This window comes from Rutidosis leptorrhynchoides, chromosome 5 (genome assembly GCF_046630445.1).
Source record: "Rutidosis leptorrhynchoides isolate AG116_Rl617_1_P2 chromosome 5, CSIRO_AGI_Rlap_v1, whole genome shotgun sequence".
NCBI classification, from domain to species: Eukaryota; Viridiplantae; Streptophyta; class Magnoliopsida; order Asterales; family Asteraceae; genus Rutidosis; species Rutidosis leptorrhynchoides.
The window spans coordinates 43,023,324-43,049,378 of record NC_092337.1 but is presented as its reverse complement, the minus strand read 5'-3'; the positions used below and the strand labels follow the sequence as shown (position 1 = coordinate 43,049,378).

Below are 26,055 nucleotides of genomic sequence, written 5' to 3'. Positions count from 1 at the left end.
TATATTTTATTTACACTAATATAGAGTATATGCTTTTTAATACGTAATATATACACTTAATAATAATAATAATAATAATATTAATTATTAATAATGATAATAATAATAATATTATTATTATTAGGGTTAGGGTTACATTAAATAATTACGGTTTACACTAAATGATTAGGTTTAGAGTTTAGTTCATTAATGATGAGTATTAATTACTTCATTTATTACGTCCGGATAACAACCCTAATAAAATGTACAAAACAACAATGAAACCCTAGGGGTATTATAGTCATTACAGAGTGGAAAAATGAGGGTTGTTATAATAACTGAAAGTGACATTAAGGCGGCCAGAAGTGTGAAAACTGAAAGTGTGTCGCAAGTGAAACCAGCGGCAAGTCAGTATAGCCAGCAATCAAAGAAATCAAGTCGGTTTAAGCCAAAAGGGCAATCTAGCCAGGGTGGATCAGTGTCAAGTGGTCAGAAGACATGGGGTAGAATGTGTAAGTCTTCACATAGTGGGCAGTGTTCAACATTAACGAAACGGTGTTTGCGTTGTGGTATAGTGGGACATGAGCCTCAAGATTGTTCGTTTAAGAATAATGTGTGTTGGAACTGTCATAAAGAGGGTCACAGATCTGTAGAGTGTCCAGCTGCAAGAAAGAGTTATTCTGGGGCAGGGTCCGGGTCAGGGGTACGTGTTGTGTCAGCTGAGGGATCATCTGCTTCCTCTGTGGGGCAGAAGCGCAAGAATCCTCCACCACCTGAAGCTAGAGCCTTTCAGATGTTAGTAGACGCTGCCACTGCTACTGACGATGCAATCACCGGTATGTTTTTAGTAAATTTTGTGCCAGCTCGTGTACTATTCAACCGTGGAGCAAATTGCTCGTTTGTGTCAACTATATTTTGTGCTAAGTTAAATGTGCCAGTTAGGGCAGTTAACGAACCCTTAAGTGTCGAAGTGGGTGACGGTAGAACAGTTCCAGTCACAAAGTTTGTGTCTTGAATTACTATTAACATACAGGGTCGTCTTTTCCCTGTGACTTGCCTAGTGATGCCTATACCAAGCTTTGATGTAGTGCTAGGCATGAATTGGCTTAGTGACCATAAGGCCAGTATTAAGTGCGATAGGAAAATTCTCTCTTTTTCGGTGGCTGGTGGGAAACGGGTAGTGGCTCGTGGTGATCGCGGCGGGTTCCGTTGTCCATTATTGTCGATGATAAAAGCCCAGAAATCTTTGGCCAAGGGCTATGATTCTTTCTTAGCCTATGTGATCGATGTAAAGAAGGAAAAGAAAGTAGTGTCCGATATTCCGGTGGTGTCTGAATATCCAGAAGTGTTCCCAGATGAATTTCCAGGCTTACCGCCGATCAGGGAAGTTGAATATAAGATCGAGTTAGTTCCAGGGGCTACGCCGGTTACTAAAGCTCCGTATAGATTAGCTCCTTCAGAAATTCGTGAAATGATGTCCCAAATTCAAAAACTGTTAGACCGCGGGTTCATTCGTCCGAGTTCTTCGCCGTAGGGTGCACCAGTGTTATTCGTGAAAAAGAAAGATGGTATGCACCGAATGTGTATATATTATCGTGAACGAAATAAAAGAATAGATAAGAATAAGTATCCATTTCCTAGAATAGATGACTTATTTGATCAGCTTCAAGGAGCTTCATTCTTTTCGAAAATAGATCTACGTTCGGGATATCACCAGGTTCGTGTTGCTGAATCTGACATTCCTAAGACTGCATTTCGTACTCGTTATGATCATTATGAGTTCTTAGTGATGCCGTTTGGGTTAACCAACACTCCAGCAATTTTCATGGATCTCATGAATAGGGTGTGTAAACCGTTTTTGGATAAGTTTCTTATCGTGTTCATTGATGACATCTTAGTATACTCCAAAACCAAATCCGAGCATGCTGAACATTTAAGACAAGTGTTAGAACTCTTAAGACGTGAACAATTGTATGCAAAATTTTCAAAGTGTGAGTTTTGGTTACGTGAAGTTCAATTTTTGGGTCATATTATCTGTGCGGAAGGTATAAAAGTGGATCCATCTAAAATTGAAGCTGTGATGAATTGGAATTCACTAAAGAATCCGATAGAAATCAAGAGTTTTCTAGGATTGGCTGGTTACTACCGGCGGTTTATTAAATATTTTTCAAAGATTGCAAGTTCTTTGACAAAGTTAACTAGAAAGAATGTGTCTTTTCAGTGGGGTAATGAACAGGAAACTGCATTTTAGACTTTGAAAAGTTTGTTGTGTCAAGCGCCAGTGTTAGCTTTACCCGAAGGATCCGACGACTTCATTGTGTATTGCGACGCGTTTTTATCCGGTTTGGGCTGTGTATTAATGCAAAGAGATCGTGTAATTGCGTATGCGTCTCGACAGTTAAAACCAAGTGAAAAGAATTATCCAGCACATGACTTAGAAATGGCTGCAGTAGTGTTTGCTTTAAAATTGTGGAGGCATTATCTTTATGGTGCGCATTGTGTTATCTGCACCGATCATAAAAGTTTACAGTATATCTTTTCGCAGAAAGAGATGAATATGCGCCAGAGACGGTGGCAAGAACTAATCAAGGATTATGACTGTGAGATCAGATATCATCCTGGCAAGGCAAACATCGTGGCTGATGCGTTAAGTCGTAAGAAATCTGCTGACAGTGTAAAGTTTATGAAAATTGAAATTGTGTCTGATTTAGTGGATCGACTAAAGATAGCTCAACTCGAACCACTACAAAATGAACATTTGAAATCTGAGTTAATGGTGAAAAGAAGAGTAGAATTGATGAATGATTCTCGAGGATTAAAGACTTATCGTGAACGAGTTTGGGTGCCGTTATTTGGAGGATTGAGGGATTTAATCTTAAATGAGGCACATAAATTGAGATTATCCGTGCATCCCGGTATTACAAAAATGTACCATGATCTGAAAGTGTTATATTGGTGGCCAACTATGAAAGTAGACATTGCGCAATACGTGGAAAAGTGTCATATTTGCGCCCAAGTGAAAGCAGAACACCAGAAACCGTATGGGTCTTTGCATCAATTAGAGATTCCAAAGTGGAAATGGGAACATATCACCATGGATTTTATGACAAACTACCCATAATCCAGAAAGGAAATGACATGATTTGGGTAATAGTGGACCGCTTAACCAAAACTGCGCATTTCCTAGCTACTAGTGAAATAGCTTCGTTGACCAAATTAGCTTAGTTGTACCTAAATGAAATAGTATCACGACATGGTATACCGTTGTCTATTGTGTCAGATAGAGATTCCTGATTTTTGTCTAGTTTTTGGAATAGTCTACAAGAAAATTTGGGTACTCGTGTCAACCTTAGTACAGCCTATCATCCTCAGACTGACGGTCAAAGTGAACGAACTAATCAGACTTTAGAGGATATGTTAAGAGCTTGTGTGTTAGAATATGGTGGATCGTGGGATTATCATCTGCCATTGATCGAATTTGCTTACAACAACTCCTATCATTCGAGTATAGGCATGCCGCCTTATGAAATGTTGTATGGTAGAAAGTGTCGAACTCCATCATGTTGGTTAGAGGCAGGTGAGAAACAGTTTGCAGGTCTAAAAATTGTGCATCAGACTGCAGAAAAAGTGGCTATCGCACGTGAAAAGCTGAAAGCTGCTAGAGATCGACAAAAGATGTATGCAGATCCTCGTCGACGACCAATGACGTTTACTGTGGGTGAACGTGTGTATTTAAAAGTGTCACCGTGAAAGGGTGTAATTCGATTCGGTAAACGAGGAAAACTATCTCCAAGGTACATTGGTCCTTTTAGAATTCGTCAAGTGCTGAACGATCAAACCGTAGTGTTAGATCTTCCTCTAGAGTTAGCAGGTATTCATGACACATTTAACATCTGCTAGATCTTCCTCTGCAAGATCTGAAAGTAGATTCCAGCAAGAAATTGGTGGAAGAACCAGTGAGAATCGTCGACAGAAAAGTGACTAAGTTGCGCAAGAAAGAGATTTCAATGGTGCTTGTGGAATGGAAGCATAGTTTAGGCACCAATCTGACATGGGAGACCGAGAAGTTGATGACCTCTAGATACCCTCAGTTGTTTAACCTTGACCAGATTCCGAGGATGGAAACTCCTTTAAGGAGGGTTGATTTTTAACAACCTCACTTTGGGCCTAGTAGGTAATGACCTATTTACGCTTTTGTGTTATTAAATTGATTTTAATAATTATGTGTTTTATAATTATTGTGTATGGGATAATGTGCGTTTTGTGACAAGGGTCACAAAACATATTTCCTTTTGTGAATCGGACTTAAAATGAATAAGTTATTAAAGATTTTGGGTTTCAGATAACTGGTAAATACGTGTGTATTAGACGGGGGAGCTTACCTTCATGTAAAGGAACCTAAATTAAATATATAAGCATGTACGTTTCATTCTTTCCTCTTTTAGCAACTAAACAACCCTAATCAAACCCTAAAACACTCTCTTCTCTTTAAATCCTTAAAATCAACAAGTGCAAATTGAAGATTAAGTCTTGGTGTGTCTAATCCTTTGAGATTTCATAATCAAAACAAGGTAAGTATCTTCAATTTTGATGAATTCAAATGGGTTTTAAGTGGGTTTGGGTGAATTGGGTTTTAAGTGTTTGATTTGCTATGCATGTGTTAATGATTATGTTTTAGACTTAGAAACATGTTAGACTTATGCTCTAAGATCTAATGGTGCTGTGAATTGAGCTAAAACTGATTTGATATGGTGATTTAAAATTAGGGTTCATGTTAGTGTAAATTGGGTATTTTGATACTTTGATCCTAAACCTTGTGTATAAATGTTAGATTTTTATGTTTATGGTTAGAAAAAGTGTATATACATGTTATGTATGTTTCCTTATGCTCAAATTTGACCAAAACAAGTGAAAATCGAGTTTTTGGTCATGAAATCAGCTTCATCGGCGAGCTGATAAAGAAGATACAGATGCTCGAAAACAGTGTGCTTGAAAACCTCTAGCGTCCTAAAACAGTGCTTAAAAAAATAGAAGTAGTGCTCGAAAACAGTGTGTGCTCGAAAACCTTTTACTGCTCGAAAACATAGTGTGCTTGAAAACCTTTTGCTGCTCGAAAAATGTATATTGCTTGAAAACATTATACTGTTCGAAAATTGTGTGGTGCTCGAAAACCCTATCTGTCTTGTGAATATTTTATGTTAAATGTGAAGTGTGATTCAACACTTGAATACTATACTAACTTGGGATATTATGTGATGCTTTCTCAGGTGATAAACGGAAAGGTGAAGGCTCAGTGATATAAGACAACTGAGTACTTGTGATTCCAGGTGAGTGGGATTATCTTTATGGATGTGATTATACAGTGACAAGTATAGTGATCCGTGCCATGCTTAATTAGACTGTGTAATGAGTCTGTGACCAGTACAGTGACTATATGTGATTATGTGCGCACCCAGTGAACGTCGAGGTGTTTTGTGTGACGTAAGAGGTCAATGCTATTTACCTTGTGTATTTGGGGTGATAGTATTGGGTCCAAGTGTTACTGATTAGTGGTATAATGTGAATGACGAGTGTGTCACGTCTGGAAGACTATACCAGTGATTCAGTAGTGTGGACTATCGGTATATTCCAGCTTGATCAGCTATGGGTTACCGGTCCTCTTGTGTATGGCTTTAAGTGATTAGTGACAAGTGCCTATTGAAATGTCCCGTTCTTATTTATTAAAATCGTTCCATATTAATTGATTTCGTTGCGAGGTTTTGACCTCTATATGAGACATTTTTCAAAGACTGCATTCATTTTAAAACAAACCATAACCTTTATTTCATCAATAATGGTTTAAAAAGCTTTACGTAGATTATCAAATAATGATAATCTAAAATATCCTGTTTACACACGACTATTACATAATGGTTTACAATACAAATATGTTACAACGAAATAAGTTTCTTGAATGCAATTTTTACACAATATCATACAAGCATGGACTCCAAATCTTGTCCTTATTTTAGTATGCAACAGCGGAAGCTCTTAATAATCACCTGAGAATAAACATGTTTAAAATGTCAACAAAAAATGTTGGTGAGTTATAGGTTTAACCTATATATATCAAATCGTAAAAATAGACCACAAGATTTCATATTTCAATATACATCCCATACATAGAGATAAAAATCATTCATATGGTGAACACCTGGTAACCGACATTAACAAGATGCATATATAAGAATATCCCCATCATTCCGGGACACCCTTCGGATATGATATAAATTTCGAAGTACTAAAGCATCCGGTACTTTGGATGGGGTTTGTTAGGCCCAATAGATCTATCTTTAGGATTCGCGTCAATTAGGGTGTCTGTTCCCTAATTCTTAGATTACCAGACTTAATAAAAAGGGGCATATTCGATTTCGATAATTCAATCATAGAATATAGTTTCACGTACTTGTGTCTATTTTGTAAATCATTTTTAAAACCTGCATGTATTCTCATCCCAAAAATATTAGATTTTAAAAGTGGGACTATAACTCACTTTCACAGATTTTTACTTCGTCGGGAAGTAAGACTTGGCCACTGGTCGATTCACAAACCTATAACAAATATGTACATATATATCAAATTATGTTCAAAATATATTTACAACACTTTTAATACATTTTGATGTTTTAAGTTTATTAAGTCAGCTGTCCTCGTTAGTAACCTACATCTAGTTGTCCACAGTTAGATGTACAGAAATAAATCGATATATATTATCTTAAATCAATCCACAACTCAGTGTATACACATCTCAGGCTAGATCACAACTCAAAGTATATATATTTTTGGAATCAACCTCAACCCTGTATAGCTAACTCCAACATTACTGCATATAGAGTGTCTATGGTTGTTCCATATAATATATATACATGGTTCGATATGATATGTCAAAACATTTGCATACGTGTCTATGGTATCCCAAGATTACATAATATATTAGAATACATGTATAATACAATATAAGTTAGCTAGGATATGATTTGTATAGAAATGTTAAAATTTCCCATAGCTACAAAAATAAAAAAATATCCAATCTTGTTTTACCCATAACTTCTTCATTTTAAATCCGTTTTGAGTGAATCCAATTGCTATGGTTTCATATTGAACTCTATTTTATGAATCTAAGCAGAAAAAGTATAGGTTTATGGTCAGAAATATAAGTTACAAGTCGTTTTTGTAAGAGGTTGTCATTTCAGTCGAAAGAACGACGTCTTGATGACCATTTTGAAAAACATACTTCCACTTTGAGTTTAACCATGATTTTTGGATATAGTTTCATGTTCATAAGAAAAATCATTTTCCCAGAAGAACAACTTTTAAATCAAAGTTTATCATAGTTTTTAATTATCAAACCCAAAACAGCCCGCGGTGTTACTACGACGGCGTATGTCCAGTTTTACGGTGTTTTTCGTGTTTCCAGGTTTTAAATCATTAAGTTAGCATATCATATAGATATATAACATGTGTTTAGTTGATTTTAAAATTCAAGTTAGAAGGATTAACTTTTGTTTGCGAACAAGTTTAGAATTAACTAAACTATGTTCTAGTGATTTCAAGTTTAAACCTTCGAATAAGATAGCTTTATATGTATGAATCGAATAATGTTATGAACATCATTAATACCTCAAGTTTTGTGGATAAACCTACTGGAAAGATACAAATGGATCTAGCTTCAAAGGATCTTGGATGGCTTGAAAGTTCTTGAAGTAGAATCATGACACGAAAACAAGTTCAAGTAAGATTTCCACTCGAAATAAGATTGTTATAGTTACAGAAATTGAATCAAAGTTTGAATATGAGTATTACCTTATATTTGAAAGATATCTTACTGTAAATAAGAATGATTTCTTGAGGTTGGATGATCACTCTACAAGATTGGAAGTAAGCTAGCAAACTTGGAAGTATTCTTGATTTTATGAAACTAGAACTTGTAGAATTTATGAAGAACACTTAGAACTTGAAGATAGAACTTGAGAGAGATCAATTAGATGAAGAAAATTGAAGAATGAAAGTGTTTATAGGTGTTTTTGGTCGTTGGTGTATGGATTAGATATAAAGGATATGTAATTTTGTTTTCATGTAAATAAGTCATGAATGATTACTCATATTTTTGTAATTTTATGAGATATTTCATGCTAGTTGCAAAATGATGGTTCCCACATGTGTTAGGTAACTCACATGGGCTGCTAAGAGCTGATCATTGGAGTGTATATACTAATAGTACATACATCTAAAAGCTGTGTATTGTACGAGTACGAATACGGGTGCATACGAGTAGAATTGTTGATGAAACTGAACGAGGATGTATTTGTAAGCATTTTTGTTAAGTAGAAGTATTTTGATAAGTGTCTTGAAGTCTTTCAAAAGTGTATGAATACATATTAAAATACTACATGTATATACATTTTAACTGAGTCGTTAAGTCATCGTTAGTCGTTACATGTAAGTGTTGTTTTGAAACCTTTAGGTTAACGATCTTGTTAAATGTTGTTAACCCAATGTTTATAATATCAAATGAGATTTTAAATTATTATATTATCATGATATTATGATGTACGAATATCTCTTAATATGATATATATACATTAAATGTCGTTACAACGATAATCGTTACATATATGTCTCGTTTCAAAATCATTAAGCTAGTAGTCTTGTTTTTACATATGTAGTTCATTGTTAATATACTTAATGATATGTTTACTTATCATAATATCATGTTAACTATATATATAACCATATATATGTCATCATATAGTTTTTATAAGTTTTAACGTTCGTAAATCACCGGTCAACTTGGGTGGTCAATTGTCTATATGAAACCTATTTCAATTAATCAAGTCTTAACAAGTTTGATTGCTTAACATGTTGGAAACACTTAATCATGTAAATAACAATTTCATTTAATATATATATATATATATATATATATATATATATATATATATATATATATATATATAAACATGGAAAAGTTCGGGTCACTACACCTATCAGCTGTGCTTGATGCTTGTAGTGATGTCCACCTAGATATTGTCATTCACTTAGCGTTATGCTAATTCCCCCACAGTGTTTTGCCCTGCAGGTGTGTATTAGCAGATTTTGGTGGGTTTTGCCGGGCAGCTGCAGATGTTTGACACAGTGTCACTCTCATGTGTTTTGTAATAAACTATATGGTTAAACAGCTTGTAGTAATAACGTAACACCCGTGTTTTGTGTAATCTTATGTTTGTGTAAATAATATATGATATGTAATTAATTAGTCTTCCGCTGTGAGTATCTTAAAAAAAATGTGTATGTAAAAAGTACGGTGTTACAGCTTGATGCATGTAACAGACTGAAACCCGGGCTAGTTGTAAGTGGACTATTTTGCCCTTAGGGTTTGAGCTTAGTCTTAAGTGCTTTTATTTTAATTATTTTATTAGTGATTTATTATAATTGTGTTGTGACCAGTTTGTGACAAGGGTCCCAGAACAGGTTTGTTTATTTCAATTGGACCTCGTTTGGGTTACCTAATCTTGTGCGAAAGATATCAGATAACTGGTAAATACCCGTGTGTTGTGCAGTGTGGGAATTAAACCCAATTATGTGACTAGTGTGCTGTAATTTCTTCCCATTTCTAGAAAATTCACTAATACACCGTACCTTCATCCCTCCCACCTAACCAAACCCTAATCCTTAAACATTGATCTTGAGCTCAAATTGGTGTTAGAATCGTGTTTGTTATCGTTTACTGAGTCTATCAAGGTAAGTAACATGTGTTTTTGTGTTCAATTCGTTGTTAAATTCATGGTTTTGTGTGAGTTTTGTAAAAAGATTGAATTTGTGTCAAAACAAGTGATTTAAGTGTTGTTATGGTCAAATTGTTGTGGGTTTTGAGTCTATAACAAGTAGTGAACAAGTTGTGGTCAATTTTGGTGTTTAAAATGAGCTCTAGATCGAGATTTGAGGATTTCATCGTGAAGTCTGTAGCCTTTGTTCAGTTTCTGAGGAAGATGAACACAGTTGGCCGACTGTCGGTCAACAGTCGACCGACTGAGGGTGAACCGACCGATTGTTGAGTGAACCGACCGAATGAGATTTACCTTCAGCCGATTGATGTAATACTAAGTGAATCGACCGACTGGTAAGGTCAGTCGACCAGTTATGTCGACAGTCGACCGACTGTCAGTGTCAGTCGACCGAGTGTGTGTCCAGGGCAGAATGTTTTACCAAATTGTTTTTTTCTAGCCGTTATGCTGCCCGTTTATATTTTGGTGTTCAGGATGTAAATTTTGAAAGTGCATAAGTGTTAAGCATGAAAATTTTAGCGGACGCATTTTTTTACTAATTTGCTATAATTCGCTGTCAGTGTGTCTAATCTTGATGGAAACACTATTCTAACTTTGTTTTTGCTGTTCTCAAGAGATAAGGACAAGGAGGAAGCTCAGAAATAATAACTGAGCAGTTGCTGGTAATTGGTGAGTGGGTCTATCTACGGATAGAGTTTAAGTAGCATATCATGCTACAGTGGTTGACTCTTTTACCATGCATAGTGTAGGAATTGCCATGATAGAATAATATCGTTTGCCTGATGTTGTATGTGAATTATGTGTACACTGTGTGAATGGCACCAGTCGGGCTTAGGGAGACTGGGGACTCGAGACCGTGCCTAGGAGAGGTTAGAGTCCGTATGAGGTCAACCGTGCCTAGGGAAGGTTGGGTCCATAGGCTACTGATTGTGGAGTATAGTGTGAATGATGCATCCCCTGCATTTGGATAACTATACTGTGAATTGAGTAGCAGGGACTATTGGTAGACTCGGGCCCGATCAGCTGGGAGTCGTGTGCTCGTACAAGCCGCCGATCCTCGTATTGTCTTATTGTATGCTAGTTGGTAGTTAGCAAGTGTTGTTGTTAGTATATAGCTTGTGTGTGGCTTAAGCTATATCTGTTAGATAGATTCCATTCACTTAGCGGTGCGCTAATCCCCCACATATTCTCCCCTTGCAGGTTTAGGTACTGCTAGTCGGGATGAGTGCTGTTGCAGAAGACATGTTTGACAACCCAACTCTGATGTGGACTTTTGTATAAATAATGTTTTGTAATAACGTAACACCGTTGTGTAAACTTAAACGTAATTACACGGATTAATGTAAAGACATGGCTTATATTGTATTTGTTAATAAAGTCTTCCGCTGTGTATTTAAAAAAAAATGGCCGGTGTTACAATGCATGTAGTGATGTCCACCTAGATATTGTTATTCACTTAGCTTTATGCTAATTCCCCCACAGTGTTTTGCCATGCAGGTATAGATTAGCAGCTTTTGGTGGGTTTTGCAAAGCAATTGAAGATGTTTGACACATTGTATAACTCTGATGGTTTGTAATAAACAATATGGTTAAATGGCTTGTATTAATAACGTAACACCCGTGATTTTGTGTAATCATATAAGTATGTACTAATATATGTTATGTAAATTAATAAGTCTTCCGCTGTGAGTGTCTTTAAAAAAAATGTATGTAAAAAGTACAGTGTTACACCTCCCTTGTTGATTCTCCACATGTCATAATCCTTTGATTTGACATAGATCTCGAATCTTATCTTCCACACATAGACATCCTCTCTATCAAAGATTGGTGCTTCACTAGTCAATCTTTTAAAGTATGCCATTGTTTGAGTTGATCTCAAGAACGTTTGACTCGGATTTTTGCACCAAATGGTTTTTGACTCAATCAAAAATGTTTCTAGAGCAGCAACCGCTCTGATACCAATTGTAAGTAACTAGAGGGGGTGAATAGTTACTTAATACGATTTTTAAAACTTTTTTGATGATCAAAGAGATTAGAACAATCCTTGATCACTTTAATCAACTCAAACCAATGTGTGATGTGTTTATGTTGTTAATAATGCGGAATGTAAAGTAAAGATCATAAACACAAGGATTTATAGTGATTCGGGTGGATGTTAACTAATCAACCTTAATTCACTCCCCGATTCACTAATCGAGAGTTTTGCTTCACTAAGCACCTTTCTCCAAATCCGGTAGAGATACGATTTACAAGCCATGTACTTTTCCTTAGACAACAAACCTAATCCTTCTATCCCATTGAAAGATTACCTCCAACTTAGATAAACTTGTCTTCACCTTGGACTAGTATTAATCTCCAATGAGATTAATCAACTCCCTAGTTCCCTTTAAGGAAGATGATAGCTAAGATAGCATATGCTTCTAAATACAAAGTACAAAGACTCACCCTTTTCTAGTGATGACATTCCTAAGACAAATCTAAGGATTATTACAACACTATGTAAACTCACAAAGATAGTAATTTGAAAGTAAGTTTACAAAACCCCTTCTATAATTTATGAGATTATAGAACTTTTCTTGCTAATCAAAAACATATGTATAAGTGTTATATTCTTGTGATTCTCTGACGATTTTGAGTTGTAGCATGCAAGAGGTCTAAATCTTCAAAGTTCTCCAAGCCTTACAATTTTATGGAGAGATAAAAAAAAATAGTCGTTGCTGCGGCTTGGACCACGATCGGCCGTGGGATGACCGCACGCGGTCCAGTCCAAAACTCCTATCTGTTGTATAGTCGTTTGAATCAGTTTTGAACTTTAATCTTTGGACTCTTTACTTCATTTAACACCTGCAAAAGATACTCAACATCCTATACAAGTACTATATGCATTAAATGTTCATTTACCTTGGATGTATTGTCTTGATAGTGACTTGTCATGCTCAAAGTGGAAAGTCTAACATTCTTGGATACAAGTCATGATAATCATTTGAGGTAATCTCAGCTTTGTCATAATCCTTTATTTGTAATTAACACATTTGCTAAATCCCTATTGGTTGGTCAGCATGTCATTTATGACAACAACCCACTTTAATCATAAAGCATGCCAGTATTCAAATTTGAACTTGTTTGTAATTAATTAAGTGTGTTAATGATGTAATGACAAATTAAGCAAGTAATATCAATTAAGCATGTTGCAAGACATCAAGTTAAATCAAGTTTAAACCATTCATAAACTTAAATTTAGACTTAAGCAAACCTATGTGTGTTAATGATTCATTGTCAATTAAGATCACTAGATTATGACATATTAAACATTATCCAAGTAGCATATATTGAAGTAGTCAAAGTACTAGTTGGTGGAATCCCAACTTGTAACACATAGCAAAACAAAGTTCATACATATACATATTAAATAACTACTTAGCATTTAGCACTTAGCACATAGTCAAATAATACACATGTATTGATAATAAGTAGTCAAGTAATTTTCATGTAATGACTAGCAAGAGATCACTAATTAATCTAGAATTAAACACATAGTGATTACATAGCATTGAACCAAGGATATGTAAGTTTTACTTGCAAAATGCCTTTTGCAAGATTAATGTATAAGTATACATTAATGTTCAACACATGTACAAGGAGAGAGCGACTCTTCGTTGGGACTTGATGACCATCCTAAGTATGTCTAGATACATTTTAGATGTACATGTTTTCGTATAACACTTATGTGTTATCCTTAATCAAGGTTTAATCGTCATTAAGGAATCATTAAGTGTGATTAACCAAGATTAGTGTTCTATTGACCAAAACTCCTTTGGGTATGAAGGAGGCAACTATTCTAAGCATGTTTCAACAGGTTTCATAAATTATAGATGCCCCGAAGTGGCTGAACTAAAATCGATGGAATTTCGGACAGAAGCTTATACGGTCGACCCACGGTTGACCATAAAGTCGACCGTGCATCCCTGATTTCACAAATCAGGGTACAAGGCTTCACGGTCTGACCTGCGGTCGACCGTATACCTAACCATGTAGTTTACATTTTCTGTTTAAGCTTTATTTGTTTTCGGTCTTTTGCTAGAGTAAGTGTGGATTAGTGAACTTGTATATCTATGTCAAGATGCCTACCATCACCTTTAGTTATGTGCATATGTCATCATCAAAACACTTATTGTTATGGGTTAAGATTAGTATAGTCATTAAGCATAATCCCGTGTTAACCCATATTCTCACCCAAAACAATTGTTGAATGTTCCACTTTGATTTGATGAGCCCCAAATAAGTTACACCTAGAAGGCGCGGAACAATTAGAAATCACACCAATTTCAGCGGCAACTTCAGAAGCTGACTTGACTTCCGACGAATACGTTGAGACAATCTCTGCCTATTAGCTATTAAAAAGGGGCATTGAAAACTCATAAGGATGACCATAAACAATAATGAGTATATAAATAACAACCTGATTTTTTCGCCTCATACGAGAACATATCTTCAGTTGGCTTTATTGCGACAATATGTGCGAAATCCATTAGGAATACACTTACACTTTATAGAAGAAAAAGCATTAGAGTCATAATTATGTCATCATACAGTCAACACGGTGTAACCATTATATATAATTACAATGCGTAATAAGTCGGTTAAATGGAAACAAAACAAACACACCTAATGTGTAATGGAGAAACTTTACAAACCTTGCCCTCATGACCTCGATTAAATCTGAGGAGAACCAATGTTTGCTTTAAGTTGCAATTTCTTTCATTTTCCTGCAATGGCATTAACATAATAAATCGAGTTCCCCATCATCCTAATAAATCTAAGGCCAACATCAAGCCATAATGAAATATACAAATAATGGTTGCTATACACCGCCACCAAATCCAAAAAACGAATCGGGAATCAACCTAGTACACCCAAAAACCGAAACACACAGCAACCAAGACGCATTACATGAAGATATAACAAGAACCGCCGCCAAAAATTGCCAAGAACAAATGGACTCCAAGAAACATCATTGAAAACCCAAATGCACAACCAAGTGAAAGCGCAATAAGCCTAAAAGAGCATGAAGAGAGTATGTATACACTCTTAGAGGCAGCAGCCCAAGGAAATCCAACGACGATGGGTTCTGATAAAGAAATGAAAACTGGTGTGGGATCATGGGAACCATGACTAGTGAAGGGTCTAGAGAAGTTACACCATAGCTAAACCGATCAACTGTGAAACTTCGGTGACTTGTCGTCATCGATTGTGCTCGAGCACCACCCAATATGAAAATAATTCCAACTGAAGCCACCAGAATTGACACCACAACCCTCACATATCAGTACCAGTTAAACAAAAAGTCCAAATCGATGAAGAAAGGCTATCACGACACAAAGTGGCCCAATCAGAGTAGTTCACATGAAAAAACATTGTCACCGAAGTATGCTCTTAAAGCAGTTCAGAACAAAGAAGGTCCCACACCTCACAAAAGGCAGAATAAATTCGGAGCTTGTGTTTCTTGCTAACTATTCAGACAGGCGAGAAATGTGTCTGGAACTGCGCAAACTTCACAACTAAAAGAGGAGTGAGGTATATGGAGAATGGAGTAGAGGAAATAAACATGGAAACTAGGTGGTACCCGACCACCGGCTTATGGGCATATAGCCGATGGTCAAAAAAGCATGAAAGGTGGATAATGGGAGAGAAATATATTTGTTTCGGGCGTTCGGCATACGAGTGATGATAAATTATACTTATTCGCTTCCACGTGAACTGATTATTCATTTTAAATCATTGTAATTATCTAGAAACATTTGGTTGTCTATGTGTTGTTATTTGTGACGACCCGGAAATTTTTGAACAAATTTAAACTTTAATCTTTATATGTTTCCGACACGATAAGCAAAGTTTCTTAAGTTGAATCTCAAGGATTTCAAACTATGTTCATACATTCATTTAACCTCGACCAAATTCCTATGATTCACGAACCATTAAATGAACGTAAATGATTATATATGAATATGTGTATATCTTATAACTTGAAAACGTTAGCAAAGTATTAAGTATAAATACTTTACTTCATAGTATTTAGTTCCATATGTTTATCGATGGAGTTTGATGATAATATCAAATGATTGATTTAACAGTTACCTTGAATTATGATTACGAGTCTCTGTTAAGAGGTCCACTTGATTTAGAAAACCTTTCCTTTTTAACGATATCCGGACTATTTGGTAAAAGTGATTTACAAAAGTGTCATTTGCAAGAGTTAGTCAAAAGTTAGTAATCATTTCCGTTTAAATTTCAAAAATATATTTTACTTGGTTAACTCGTGTCCCTTGATAAAAGTATATTTTTATTATAATAAATAAATTATATTATTTATTCTAATAAATCTTTTAAAAAATATTTAAAAATATAAAATGACGATATTTAAACTATATAATAATCATGTATAAATTTTGGAAATCATTTTTGAGTCAAATTGACTTTTGTTGACTTTTGCAAATTAGTCTCGAGCATTAGGATTGAGGTACATATGATTTGACTTAAATTATTAAACAATTATTGACCAACATAAAAATATATATACTTAATTTAGGTTCGTGAATCCGAGGCCAACCTTGCACTTGTTCAATGACGTTATATGTATTTTTACTACGAACTACAGTATTGTGACTTTCATTACTCCCTTTTTAAATGCTTTTGCAATATATATTTTTGGGACTGAGAATACATGCGCTTTTATAAATGTTTTACGAAATAGACACAAATAATCGAAACTACATTATATGGTTGAATGATCGAAGTCGAATATGCCCCCTTTAGCTTGGTAACCTAAGAATTAGGGAACAGTACCCCTAATTGACGCGAATCCTAAAGATAGATCTATGGGCCTAACAAACCCCATCCGAGGTACGGATGCTTTAGTACTTCGATTATTATACAGACGAGAGGATTCTATTATATAGACGAGAGGATTCTGTTTTGGGGATATTCTATATGCATTATGTTAATGTCGGTTACCAGGTGTTCACCATATGAATGATTTTACCTTAATGCAGACGAGAGGATTCTGCTTGAGGATTATGTTTATGAAAAATTAAAATCTTGTGGTCTATTATATTATTGGAAATGGTTTTACCTTTATGCAGACGAGAGGATTCTGCTATTGGAATTATGTTTAATAAAAATCTTATGGTTTATTAAAATAACGGAAATGAATGATTATGATAAACTAATGAACTCGCCAACCTTTTGGTTGACACTTGAAAGCATGTTTATTCTCAGGTTTGAAAGAAATCTTTCGCTGTGCATTAGCTCATTTTAAAGATATTACTTGGAATCATTCATGGCATATTTCGAAAGACGTTGCATTCGAGTCATTGATTTCATCAAGAATATTATTAAGTCAATTATAGTTTGATGTATTATGAAATGGTATGCATGCCGTCAACTTTAGATGTGAATAAAGTTTGTATTTTAAAAACGAATGCAATGTGTAAAATGTATCATATAGAGGTCAAATACCGAGCGATATAATCAACTATTGTGAATCGTTTATAATGTATATGAACGGGTCCTTTCAGTTGGTATCAGAGTGGTGGTCTTAGCGAACCAGGTATGCATTAGTGTGTCTAACTGATAGTCGTTAGGATGCATTAGTGAGTCTGGACTTCGACCGTGTCTGCATGTCAAAAGTTTTGCTTATCATTTTTGTCAGAAATTGGATGCTTATCATTCTTAGTCTAGACACATCTTACTGCATTGATTGCATGAATAGTGTATAGACAAAATTCATATCTTAGTATATCTGTTACTGTAAACTTTGCCTGACATATTCCGTAAATTTCTCCGTAATCTACGAAATCTTTTGCGCTATATATATAGATTTTCTATGTAATTAGAATACCACCCGATAGCCGGAAAATCATTTCATATCGAAAAATCCTTTATTCAATCGAATGAAATGGAATTCGTCATTAGTACAAGTCCCTCGAATTCCGATATGGAATCCCACTCAAGCTCCGAAAGCAGTGTGACTGGAATGGATCAACCAATTAGCCATCATCTATTTTGGATGAATTTGGGATGGGTTCGTAGCCTCCTCAATCATTGGAGACAAAAAGAAGGCGATCCTTTCCATCCACCACATTGCCCTCTTGGCGAAGAACCCGAAGCACTTACTGGCGAACCTGTCCGAAACACCATTTTCTCTCTCATTTCCAGAGTATCTCGTCACGATTATATACTACATCAAATTCTAGATTTTATTTATCCATTCGTCCGAACCGACAATCACCCTGGTGTAAAAGAAGAAGTCAACAAGCTTCGCGCTCGGGTAGTGGCTTTGGAGAATATGGTGCAAAGGTTACAAACACCAGCAGCAGCACCAGCAGCATAACCAGTACTACCATCATCAACGCCAACAGTACCATTACCACCCCCAACCACAACCGCGTCGTAAACCTCAACTTTACAATCTGTCCCACGAGCACCAATGTCATACGCCCTGTAGATACCAAGGAATACCAACAATAACAAACGATGAAGTGTTGATTCATAACTTCATTGTAGAAACACTCCGCGGCGATTATGTAATCTCTAAAGTCTTAGAGATTATCTATTCTAACCCTAACCATAAATCAGATGAGTGAATCGAAATGATAGAAGGAAGAGTAGAAACCCTGATAAGAATGAAGCGTGATTTATAAGCTAGACTTGTTTTACCAACAGCATCAACAGTACAGTAGCATCACCATCACAGTCAGTGCCTTCAGTGTCATCAGAATCAGCAGCACCTATAACATCACAAACTCCATCAGTTCAAGAATCACCGTGGACATCATTAGGAATCAATAACGCGTATATTGTATCAACGAGTTATGAAGTATTAACTCATTCCCTCTGAAGAAATTATATGTATATTATATATATATATATATATATATATATATATATATATATATATATATATATATATATAAATTTTGAGATCAAAATAAATCTTTCGTACTAAGCTATTACGTATGAATTAAATAAGGGTAAATACTACTCGATTAAATTCATATTACTAATATGCTAAGATGTACATCCTTCCTTAACAACTTAACCATCGTTAACTACAATCTCTATTTTAATTCAATAAATTCCATTTAATAATAAATCAAGTGTATTATTCAAATATATGTTTGATTTTGCACTTTCATCATCGATGTACTCGAAACTTTTCAAATAATATCATTCGTACTTTGCGAAATTCACAAGAATTCCACGAACCGAACAGCATACATCAAGAAATAACGAACTATTGATTCATAATTTCAATGTCATTAAAGAAATACTCCTTAAAAGTTATGTAATTTTTAAAGCCTTTAGGGATTATTCAATTCTAGTTTCAACCGTAAATCAAATGAGTTTAATTTAACATTAACTCATTAAATCTATGTTACATCTGAAGAAAATATACATATATATATTTTCATAAAGACTGTAATAAAATTCTTTTGTATAAAATATTAATTGTGAAATTTTTTTTTTAACGGGTAGGTAATACCCGAAAAATATATAAATTCACAATTAATATGTTACATTCTTTGAATCTGATTCAGCAAATCATCCATTATACTCCCTACTTTCACAACAATATACATTCTTTTATAGAAATCAAAACAACCATACTCATTCAAAATTTAATTACATATTCTGATTTTGAAATCTCAGAATTCAACTCGAGATATGACCAAAATCATCACTCTTAGATCCTTACATCTTTCACAAGCTATACTTTGACTTCAAAACTGTGTTAGAACATCATATGTATATTAACGATTACAATCTGTGTTCAAAACCCTTCGAAATTCCTGAAGACACTTCAAATAATGAACAATCGAGATGATGATCCAACCACATATTAACCACAGTCTTGCATCTGAAAAGATCTCGAAACCAGAGTCATAATTTAACACGTATCCGTGTCAGACCCTTTGGCATTTATTAGCAAAAATAACTTTACGATTCCTTTTCAAATTAGTCAGTTTTGTCACAGCTTCAGCAAGTCAACTTCGACTTTTCAGTTGAAACAGTCTTATTATAACCTTGATCTAGAAGTTGCCCTTTCGTCATCATTACCGGAGAACCTTTTATGTCTCACCACATTAGAAATAAACTTACCAACAACTTCACTTATCTTTGACTTTTCGAAAAGTCATTATATTTATCGAAACCCCATCGTTTACTCATCTGCATCTTGTAACAAGAATTGTCATGCCAATTACTGGGAATCAGTAATCAGTATTTTGAAATCTTGCAGCATGTCTCCGCCAACTGTTATAGGTGTATATATAACATCTATCTCCTAGACTTATATACTTTGAATGTGAAGTTTCTGAAAAACATCCTAAACTGCAAACTAGTTCTCCGAAGTTTGGAAAATGCTGATGAAGCAGCAAAAACTGTAAACGACCTTAACAGTCAAAAGTTTGATAATAAAGGATAGTTTGTTGGAAAAGCTCAGAAAAAGAGAAGGTTTGGAACTGGAAAACGGATTAAGCAAACGATGAAGGAGGCTGTAGATAAATCACAAAGACTACACCTGCCTTCAAAAAATCCAAATGATTCAGTGTCTGCTGAAATTATTATCAAATACCTTACTCCTGACTCTAAACCTTTGTAAATAATATTCTTCATCATCCTGTGATCTTAGATATTCTAAGATATCATCATATCTTTCATTATAAATATCTTCAATGTTTCTGAAGATATCTTCATAACTATTGTTATTCGAAATCATTTATCTCTTTGCGCTATCTGTGTTACATCATAAAAGAAACTATTTTAGTTTCTAAATTCTGAAAAATTCGAATTTAAAATATGTATACTATTGAAGTAGTGTTGGGAACTGAAGCATGAGTTAGTATATTATAATGACACTTGATCAACGTGATTATATTACTGTAAATCATGCTGAGTTTTTAAATGGAACGTGATGATTCACAGATCATAACATCATCATGTGCCATGTTACACGACTCTTGTATTCTAATTAACCTCTAAAATATCAAGAAAATATTTTCTTGATGACTCAATCTTTTCCAGAGTATTCTAGTAATTTAACAAATCGAGATCGTGCCATTACCATTTTCTTCTTAGAACATTAACACTGTTCATTCCGAGATTCATGTCTGCGAATTCTGGACCATTACAAGCAATGCTTAGTCACAAGAAGAAGAAACGAAGGGACAAAACTCCGAAATAGAAATTGGGGTATAAATCGCATTAAATAAAAAAGAGCATTAACTGGGGATGACAATGATTATAGAAAACCGAAGCAAAGACTTCGAAGTATAAGGGAAGATATAAAGCCCGATAACAACACATAAATTACAAAACGTGTATATCAATGTTTATCGCAACATAAAGACACGGGAAGATTAAAAGCACTATAACCCCAAGGGCAAAGTAGAAGTAAGCAGATTCCTCTGGTGGAAGTTGGAAAAGGAGAATGATGATTGCGATAGTATGGATAAGGACAAGGATCAGAACTGGATTTAGCATTTCATAAACTTTTGAATTTGGAAATTGGGTATAGGAATGGTAAAAGTAACGGAACGGAAGAAGCTAATTTATAGTGAAATATCTTATAGTGAAATTAAGACAGATCTCCTCATTTAATTAGAGAGATCCTAATTTCCTTATTCGCCGAAGAAACAAATCTTTTGGATTTAGAAGATTTTTTTTAAATCCCTTGAATTCCGGAATTCAACCTATACAACGTCAATAGTTAAAACGAAACTTTATTTCTCATTTCATTCCTTTTGCGATAGCTTCACTTATACTCTTCGCGTAATCAAATTGTTTTATCCATATTACTCGATAAAGATAAAACTCTATTTATCGACCCATATTCGTCATAAAAACATTTTTATGGTTAACTATGACGACCACGATCAAATTTCGGGACGAAATTTCTTTAACGGGTAGGTACTGTGACGACCCGAAAATTTCCGAACAAATTTAAACTTTAATCTTTATATGTTTCCGACACGATAAGCAAAGTTTGTTAAGTTGAATCTCAAGGATTTCAAACTATGTTCATACATTCATTTAACCTCGGCCAAATTCCTATGATTCACGAACCATTAAATGAACGTAAATGATTATATATGAATATGTGTATATCTTATAACTTGAAAACGTTAGCAAAGTATTAAGTATAAATACTTTACTTCATAGTATTTAGTTCCATATGTTTATCGATCATATCAAATGATTAATTTAACAGTTACCTTGAATTATGATTACGAGTCTCTGTTAAGAGGTCCACTTGATTTAGAAAACCTTTCCTTTTTAACGATATACGGACTATTTGGTAAAAGTGATTTACAAAAGTGTTATTTGCAAGAGTTAGTCAAAAGTTAGTAATCATTTCCGTTTAAATTTCAAAAATATATTTTACTTGGTTAACTCGTGTCCCTTGATAAATCAACTAGTTAGTTTTTGTATTAAAAACATTATTTGGCAAAATAACTACTATTATATAAAATGAGTTAAATTATATAAAACGGACTTTGAAATGTAATTGGTTTTGAAAGACTAAATACTATATCATTAGATAAATATTTCAAACATATATATATTGTACAAATTTTCAAATGTTAAATAAAAATATATATATATATATTTTAACTTAGTCATAAAACGTCCTGATTTAAAATAATATATTTTGATAAACAACGAGTCACTGATTTATAAAAGCAAATGACCACAACGCTCAATTTTATAAGTTACATTTTTTTTAAGGTAATTTATTGATGAGAAAGTCAAATTATTAATAAGGGTACACGTCACGGAACGTAAAGTGCTAGTTTTCTAAGCGTACGGAAATGCGTTCGGAAAACCGAAACTAGCGCATAGGTCGTATGTCAACGTACAAGTCATCGGTGCTAAAATTACAAATTAACTATGCACGAGAATATAATATAATATTTAATTAATTCTAAAGATTAAATATATATATATATATATATATATATATATATATATATATATATATATATATATATATATATATATATATATATATATATATATATATAACATATGATACATGAAAACCGTCGGCAACATTGGATTCGTTGTTTATGAGTTGGATTTCCTCATCATGCAATCGCATGATTTAAACCAAGAGACTTCATGCGTTCGCATGGAGTCAAAATGCTGAACACACTATAAATGGAACGAGTTATTCACTGGTACACACACATATATCACCGATATATTACTCCTTCTGTTCTTCTTATTATTATTTATATTATTATTATTATTATTATTATTATTATTATTATTATTATTATTATTATTATTATTATTGGTCATATGATTATTATTAAGTAGTATTAGGAGTAATTATTATTAGTATTATACATAAAATACTACGACGAGGTCATGAGTGGGTTATTTTCAAAACTGGTTTTCGAGTAGGATAGGGCTAAGGAAATTATGGGTTATAGCTATGGAAGTGATGGGTATAGTTCATGGGTATGCCCGTGAGGTCAATTTGGTATTTATCATCTCCGTTGCGTCTACGTACCTTTCCTGCAATAGTGAATCTCAATATTGATACGTGAGTACTCGTAAATAAATTTTTACATACTAATAGTGTATCTCTGACTAGTGCTCGAGTATATAGGATTATGCATGCTTGTACTTTTGATATTACCCTTAGATAGGATATGTTGAATCCTGAATTAGTTACACATGCGGTTGAGATAAGGTATAAGATATGCATGTCCTTGGAAAGCTAGCGAAAAAATTAAGAACTTTTCCTTTAGATACCGAATGGTTTTGATGAACGGATTAGAAGTTATAGTCAATTGAATTTTTGTATTATTAATTAAAAATGATTATTATTATCGTCGTTATTATCGTCGTTCTAGTTTTTATCAAATTATTATTATTATTATTATATTATTATTATTATCATTATCAATAAAAAGTATTATCATTAAAAATTGTTATTTTATTATTAGTACTATCGTTATTATCGTTAAAGTTATAATTAGTATTATTATTATTATTATTGTCATTAAAATAGTATTAGTATTATCATTATCATAATATTTATTATTATTATTATAATTAAAACTAATATTAGTACCACTTAATTATTATGATCATTAAAATGAACGCGATATAAAAGACGATTAAAAGTTATTAAACTAATCGATTAGGAAATAATGAGTATGAGTATCATGATGAAATTAAAATATCGTAAGATATTGATTTAGATAAAATTATCGTTTTTCATTATTTTTATCTCTATTATTATTAAAAGTATTATTAACATTAAAACTATCATTTTTACAAAATTATTACTTAAGTAGGAATATCGTTGTTAATATAAAATTTTATTATTTTTATTATTAAGAATTATCATTTTATCATAATACCAATTTTTCGTAAATATAAATATTGTTATTATTATTAGTAGAATAATAATAATTATTATTACAAAATAATACAACTTTTACTTATTATTATTATCAATGTTATTTTATCAAATAAATATGTAATACAAATAATATAAATTGCCTTAATAAAACCTATCATAATATTTTTATGATATTAAATGAACTTTATAAATTTTGTTACTTAAGATATATAAAAGTATTTTTTTATTATAATAAATAAATTATATTATTTATTCTAATAAATCTTTTAAAAAATATTTAAAAATATAAAACGATGATATTTAAACTATATAATAATCATGTATAAATTTTGGAAATCATTTTTGAGTCAAATTGACTTTTGTTGACTTTTGCAAATTAGGGTCGAGCATTAGGATTGTGGTACACTATGATTTGACTTAAATTATTAAACAATTATTGACCAACATAAAAATATACTACGTATATACTTAATTTAGGTTCGTGAATCTGAGGCCAACCTTGCACTTGTTCAATGACGTTATATGTATTTTTACTACGAAATACAGTATTGTGAGTTTCATTACTCCCCTTTTAAATGCTTTTGCAATATACATTTTTGGGACTGAGAATACATGCGCTTTTATAAATGTTTTATGAAATAGACACAAGTAATTGAAACTACATTATATGGTTGAATGATCAAAGCCGAATATGCCCCCTTTAGCTTGGTAACCTAAGAATTAGGGAACAGTACCCCTAATTGACGCGAATCCTAAAGATAGATCTATGGGCCTAACAAACCTCATCCGAGGTACGGATGCTTTAGTACTTCGATTATTATACAGACGAGAGGATTCTGTTATACAGACGAGAGGATTCTGTTTTGGGGATATTCTATATGCATTATGTTAATGTCGGTTACCAGGTGTTCACCATATGAATGATTTTACCTTACTGCAGACGAGAGGATTCTGCTTGAGGATTATGTTTATGAAAAATGAAAAACTTGTGGTCTATTATATTATTGGAAATGGTTTTACCTTTATGCAGACGAGAGGATTCTGCTATTGGAATTATGTTTAATAAAAATCTTGTGGTTTATTAAAATAATGGAAATGAATGATTATGATAAACTAATGAACTCACCAACCTTTTGGTTGACACTTGAAAGCATGTTTATTCTCAGTTTTGAAAGAAAATCTTCCGCTTTGCATTAGCTCATTTTAAGGATATTACTTAGAGTCATTCATGGCATATTTCGAAAGACGTTGCATTCGAGTCATTGATTTCATCAAGATTATTATTAAGTCAATTATAGTTGGATGTATTATGAAATGGTATGCATGCCGTCAACTTTAGATGTGAATAAAGTTTGTCTTTTAAAAACGAATGCAATGTTTGTAAAATGTATCATATAGAGGTCAAATACCTCGCGATGTAATCAACTATTGTGAATCGTTTATAATGTATATGAACGGGTCCTTTCATTATTTATGCTCTCTATGTGTACACATTTAATAATTTTTTCGCTACATATAAACGCATAATAAAATTCTAGTTGTTTCGTACATCACTACAAGAAAAATGGTCACTTGTGACGATCTTTTAGTGACGACTTAGTATTTGGTCACTAACAATGCTATTTAGTTACCATATAGAATGTCGTAACTAAATTTTGATCACTATACGATATTAGTGACCAAATAAATATAGTGACTAATTTTAATATTTTAGTCTCTAATAAGGTATTGTGACTGATCTATACGGATTAAAAGTGACCAACCTATTTTGGTCACTAACTAAATTTAATGATTAATTTAGTGTTATTAGTGACC

General features: G+C 33.5%; 2 protein-coding genes across 2 annotated transcripts; both read left to right on the top strand.

Annotated features, from left to right (window-relative positions):
* The first annotated feature begins 1,042 nt into the window (after positions 1-1,042).
* Positions 1,043-1,513, top strand: LOC139848562 (uncharacterized). Its single transcript, XM_071838288.1, has one exon. The coding sequence runs from the start codon at positions 1,043-1,045 to the stop codon at positions 1,511-1,513; it is 471 nt and encodes a 156-aa protein (XP_071694389.1).
* Positions 1,514-2,530: 1,017 nt separating this feature from the next.
* On the top strand, positions 2,531-4,130 carry LOC139848561 (uncharacterized). Its single transcript, XM_071838287.1, has 4 exons — positions 2,531-2,579; positions 2,691-2,976; positions 3,522-3,703; positions 3,880-4,130. Exons 1-4 carry the CDS (start codon positions 2,531-2,533, stop codon positions 4,128-4,130), a joined length of 768 nt encoding a protein of 255 aa, XP_071694388.1.
* Positions 4,131-26,055: the final 21,925 nt, after the last annotated feature.